Raw genomic sequence first — 6,000 nt, 5'->3', positions numbered from 1 at the left:
CTCTTCTCTCAACTGACATGGCTTTCACATGTCCTCTTCACTGGCTTGGCCTGTACCTGAGCAGCTATCTGTTCAAGTTGTGGAAAAGAGCCTAGAAACAGGGTGAGCAGTGTGTCAGGAAGAGGTAATAGTTAGTTGGTTGTGTCTTTAGGATCTGAACCAAGAATATAGGAAAGTTATGAGGGCAGATAGGCCACATTCATGTTATTTGACTGAACCAGAAAGACTTGCTAACTGCAGAGAATCTTCCTCAGTTCCTCCTGTGTGATTCCTAAGATATCACATAGGACTCTACCATTAGGAGTGTGGTGTGTGTTCAAAGATGACAGTGAAAATCATTGTACCATAATATGTGACATCATGCTTCTAAGGTGGTTATTTCTCTCTTTGAATTCAGCATCAGTCAAGATATCATTTAGGTCATCCATGTAAATCATTCAATTTCCTAACCAATTACAAAATCATTTGAAAGTTAATAATCCCTTCAACTCAGTTAACAAACACTTAAGGATATCCAATCTGATCAAGATTGTGTATTGACACAACTCTATATATCTTGTTCAGTTTATAAGCCTTAGATTTGAAGAGACTGAACATTTTTAGACTGACAGCCAAGTTAATAATATACCTTCATATTGCACAAGTCTTATCCTGGTACCCTATTTTGTAATTACCCTGTTTATTTAGCCTGCCTTTAATGCAAAAATATCCCAAACAACTTTATTTGCTTTGGATTTCCTATATTAGGAGCCTTTATTACCTAAGCTAATGCACAGTTTAAATCATAATTATGTATCCTATCATGCCACAGACTAAAAGTAATGCATGTGTGTATTTGTGTGGTGTAGTAATCATTAGCTAAAGTGACCAACAGTTTGGAAGCAAACCAATAGATAAATATGTATCATAAGCATTGCAAGCAGCCCATAGATGTACTTTGACAGTTGTACGCTTACAAAACTTCTTGGTTTTCTGAGTGTTGCAATATTTGTTGGGGTCAAAAAATCAGTTTTCTTCGTGTAAAATTGTAAAATATTTGGAAAACATCCATCATCTCTTTCCCATGTTATGGTTTATGTGATGTTCAACAAATATAGGATAAAGCCATTTGTTAGGAATTTGTAAATGAGAAATAGTTCCAGAGAGAACAACAGGCATAAATCTCAGATAGAACACCACGTTTACATACGGAGGCCAGTAACAAGAAAAAAAGTGGAGAGATCAACCCTGGGGATTTCTCTTGATCAAGTTAATCCAAGGGTGATGTCCTAATACATTTGGGTGCATCTGAAACTATCTTTAATATATTCAACTGACATAGGATTGGTACCATATGAGTGAAGCATCTCTAGAATATTCCATTAATTTAAAAAGGCAACAAAAGTAATGCAAGATGAACTTTGAATTTTGACTGGAAGACATGACTGTTTTGCCAAAAGTGCTTATGAAATACAATATTGCTTCTATAATACACAGGAGTTCCAGAGAAAGGATACACATATATAAAGATTTAGAGATGAGATTTGTTTGCAAAGATTTATTGTTTTTATCAGTGAAGACAGCCACAGAAACATTAAAGGAAATTTAATGTCCATCAGTCTACTGCATTTCTGATAAACAACTATGACCTCTGTTCTCATTGAGAGCATTGGTTTAATTATTTATTAATTTCCTAGGGAAATGAACAGTAAAGAAGTCAAAATATGGGTGAGCATGCACTATTGTGAACTGCCAAGTGAAGAGGACACCCATATTCTCCATAACCATGATAGATACACACTTGGTCTTTCTACTGGCAGTATCAACTGCTCCACCCCCTTTCCTAGAACATAAATACTATGGCTTAGCTTCACAGTTTCACCCCTGATCTCAGAAGGAGAACTAAAGCCCTCACCTATAAGGAAAAGTCAGAGAGCAGATTTCTTGGAAGAAAAGAGCAATGGACCTGATTCTAAACCTTTCCATGGAAACATGGGCCCTGCTGGCTACCATCCTGGTGCTCCTCTACCTGTGAGTAAGGGCTGATGCCTCTCCTTTGTGGTCCTAGAGTTGGAGTGATTCTCAGACCCTTTTAACCTATCTGAAACTAGAAGATATAATCCAGTGGAAATTAATACTGCCACAGCTGAATGTATTTTGGTTGTAAACTAAACCATGTATCTCACTGTGCTTTTCAGTCAACTGAACAGTTGTGATCTGTCATGTGGCTGCTGGTAACTGAACCTCTTTCCCCTTCAAAAGCAGCAATTGCTCTTAGCTGCAAAGCCATAATTCTAGGCTAAAAGCTGCATCTGGGAAACTCTGCACAATTTTCATTCTGAGGGACAGAACAAATCAGAATCTTGTCAAGCGACTATACTGGTGGACTGCCCTTCACCACTGATCAACCTCACTATTGACTGTTCACATAATGTTGAGAAGGAATCATGTGAATCTTACATTGTGGTTACCCACACTGATGATGTTTTCTTCCTTATTTACTCTGGTGAGCCCCTCAGTAACATTCAAATTTAAGGTTAGTAAGTTTTATTACATATTAACTCCAGGACTGGGGCCTTTAAGAGTTTACCTAGAGGTTTATAATAAATTGTGTGTTAACAGGATTATTGTTCCACAATTTTATGTTAAGTTCTCCCTCAGTAGATAGACTTCTGTAGTTGTCAATAGTTGTACCCAAGGGGAAAGAAATCAGTACATACTGATATACTCTGAAATAGTATACATAAATGAGGAAATATGTGAATAAGTGTATTGATGTTTCTGAATCATTGAATATGTATATTTATGCATGTGATACAATGATTTAATATTATACATTACATGATATTAAATAATATTTAATATTATGCATATGCATGAATATACATATTCACTCATTCAGAAGCATAAATACACTTATTCACATATGTCTCATTTATATATTTTCATGGTTAATGTGTGTACATATGTGAATATATATGTGTGTTAACAAGCTCATGACCTGGTTTCTTCCTCTATATTTAGTTATGGAACCTCTTCACATGGACTTTTTAAGAAGTTAGGGATTCCTGGCCCCAAACCTCTGCCTTTTGTTGGGACAATGCTTAAATATAGGAAGGTGAGTTATGCTTGTAATCACTAACTTAGTTCTTGTGTCTGTGACAGTTTCATGAATGTCATGAGATTATGTCAGTTCATCAGTGTGTATGGTCATTGGAAGCTGCAGTTTACAGCTTTCAGAATAGTTGGTGCTACATGCTGAACTTTGACCATTTATCCTGGGCAAGATTAGACATGTGGTTTTGGGGGACCTGAATTTTGTGTCAGATGTCTGTCTTAAATGTTAACACAGTATTACCAGATGCTCAAAACCTGAAAATATAGAATTTGGAAGCATCAGATTTAAGTATTTTCAGTACAGATTCCAGAATTACAGTTTCTCTGATTCAGTGTTTGAAGAAATATATATCAAGGATCTTGGGTGACTTCTCAGCAACTTTAATGCAGTAGTCACATCAGAGTTGAATACTAACATTTTCCCTTCTTGCTGAGTAGCTCTAGTGCATGCTTATAAAGGCACACAGTTACTTATGAGGAATATGCAGATAACTGAATCCTCAATATAACCATTACATATCCTGTTATTATTTTTAAGTCTCTAGCTGTGTTTCTGTCGCTTACGATTTCTTGTGTGTGTAAGTGGGGGTGCACTGAGAGCTCAAACAAAAGGTTTTACTCCTTTGCACTTCATAGTAGAACCTTATGCAGCATGCTGAGGTGTGGGATTATGGGAGACGGGATAATGTTGTTTGTGAACCTCTGATATTTAACCATTAAGTGAGTTTTGTGCTTTGAAACAGAAGCAGATTGATATTCAAATAAAGCATTATTTGACAACTTCATAAAATGTAAAAATTAGATGTGACTAGAGATATATATATATACACACATATAAGCATGTATATATGTGTATATACATATATACACACATAGATATAAAGTGTTTATGTATATTTATATAAATGTATACATATATATTAACACCCACACATACATATATAATTAGACCTGTGAGTTTATACAGAGCCTTTGTGGAGGTTTTCTAAAGGAACGGGTTCCTGGACTGTCATCCCTAGGTTCACACTCAGGAGGCCAACAACAGTGTCAGTGTGAAGCTTTTACTGCTGGAAAAATTCCTTTTCCAAAAACTTGAGTCCTACTGATCATATCATAATTCTTCCAAACAGAAATTTTTTGCTTAATTTACTAATAATTCCATACTCTCATGAAACTGAAAATAAGCAATCATTTTCCCTTCATTTTTCAGATGACATTTGAAATTTATTTCCTTTGAAATACACTTTTTTGCATTGGGTTTTGTTTCAAGAAGTATCTCATGTAGTGAAGACTGGCACAAGCTTGCTCTATAGATGATGGCCATGGTTTCCTGAACCTGCTTACTCATCACTTGTGTGTACAACAATATCTTAATTATGGGGTTAATTATAGGGAGTTGGGTATCAAATCCAAGGCTTTGCATATTTTAGATTGATTCTAATAGAAGGAATGAGGGTCTTGAATGGTAAGGTGTTCATGGGGAAGACTCAGAATGAGAAATGTAGGAAGAAAGAAAGAAAGGAAGGAAGAAAAGAAGAGAAAGGGAGGGATGGAGGAAGAAAGGAAGGGGAAGTGAAGGAAGGAAGGAAAAAGACAAAGTAAAAGAATGAAAGAAAAAGAGGGAAGAGAAATAAAGAAGGAAGGAAGGAAAGAGAAAGAAGGAAGGAAAAAGAAAGAAAGAAGGAAGGAAAAAGAAAGAAAGAAAGAAAGAAAGAAAGAAAGAAAGAAAGAAAGAAAGAAAGAAAGAAAGAAAGAAGACTTACAGGACTGGGTATTTTTTCATCATAAATCCATCAATAGGAAACTTTCTTGGCCTTCATCGGTGGTATTGTATTTTTAACCATTCACCTACACATTTACACGTCTTTAAACTTACAGAACTTTCTTCAGGGAACCAAGGAGATATTTCTTTTTTAATGAATATAAGTAACTTTTTTAAATGCTTTACAAGCATTAGCTAGAACATGAATGCAGAGACAAAGGAAGCCTATGAAGGAAAAGAAAGTGCTCCTTAGAAACACTAACATGTTCTGTTACCCTTTCTTTCTTATAAACAGTCCCCGATCTGACTCATTTTATATATTCATTGTGCTCATTCTTGATATTTCCTGTACTTGAGCCCCATGTTGGGCAAAAGGGCACCTTAATCTGCAGGAAATTGGGTCCCAAATGAGAAGATTGTGAGATGTGGAGGGTGAGGACTGGAGACAGGAAGTAAAGAAGACACATAACTGAGACTGAGAGTCTTACATAAGCTGACAACTCATGACGAGCATGTATCTTAAACAGCATTGTTTTTTTAAAATACTCTTTGCATGGCTTAATGGCAAAGGTCAGCAGAGAGGTAAATCAAACAACACTGGCAAAGAGAAAGCAAGATATCCAAGATCTAGCTGTTTTAGGACTGGCAAACTCAGCCCAGGGGAAAGAATCTGATCCAAAAAAAACCTACAACCTTAACTCCTTCAAGGATCAGGCTCCAGGCCTAGTCCAGCCAAGTCTGCTACTGGACAAGCACACACAACTCATGTTTCCTTCTCCTTTCATTACGACCTCTGAGAAAACTTACACGAGCCTGGTTCTCAGCATGAGGCAAATGATCCACAGGCAGAACTCCATCATCTGCCCAGTTACCTAATTTCACACAACTGAAATTAACATTGCTGAAGAGGAAATTTATTCTGAAGTTCTCTGTCTAGCACACTCAGCTTAATTACATAAATAGACACACTGGCCATTGCATAAGTCTGTTATTCCAGTACACGGGCGATAAAATCAGAAAAATAAGGATATTCAGTTCACCCTTATGATACACACAGAGTTTGAGGTACATTGAGTTACATGCAATTATATCCTACAAAATTACAATACCACTTAACTACAAATTTTATATATCCCCGGGTT

The 6,000-nt window shown here is 36.3% G+C and overlaps 1 protein-coding gene across 1 annotated transcript in view; it reads left to right on the top strand.

Annotated features, from left to right (window-relative positions):
* Window positions 1–1,719: 1,719 nt before the first annotated feature.
* Window positions 1,720–6,000, top strand: part of LOC142851646 (cytochrome P450 3A6-like) — a 38,814-nt gene continuing 34,533 nt past the window's right edge. The window contains exons 1-2 of the mRNA XM_075975532.1: window positions 1,720–2,010; window positions 3,004–3,097. Coding sequence (XP_075831647.1) covers window positions 1,940–2,010; window positions 3,004–3,097 — 165 coding nt within the window. The 5' untranslated portion in view covers window positions 1,720–1,939. The remainder of the gene's footprint in view (window positions 2,011–3,003; window positions 3,098–6,000) is intronic.

This window comes from Microtus pennsylvanicus, chromosome 1 (assembly GCF_037038515.1).
Source record: "Microtus pennsylvanicus isolate mMicPen1 chromosome 1, mMicPen1.hap1, whole genome shotgun sequence".
In the NCBI taxonomy this organism is placed as follows: Eukaryota; Metazoa; Chordata; class Mammalia; order Rodentia; family Cricetidae; genus Microtus; species Microtus pennsylvanicus.
Note: the sequence above shows the minus strand (reverse complement) of the source record. Positions and strands in the feature narration are given on the sequence as shown.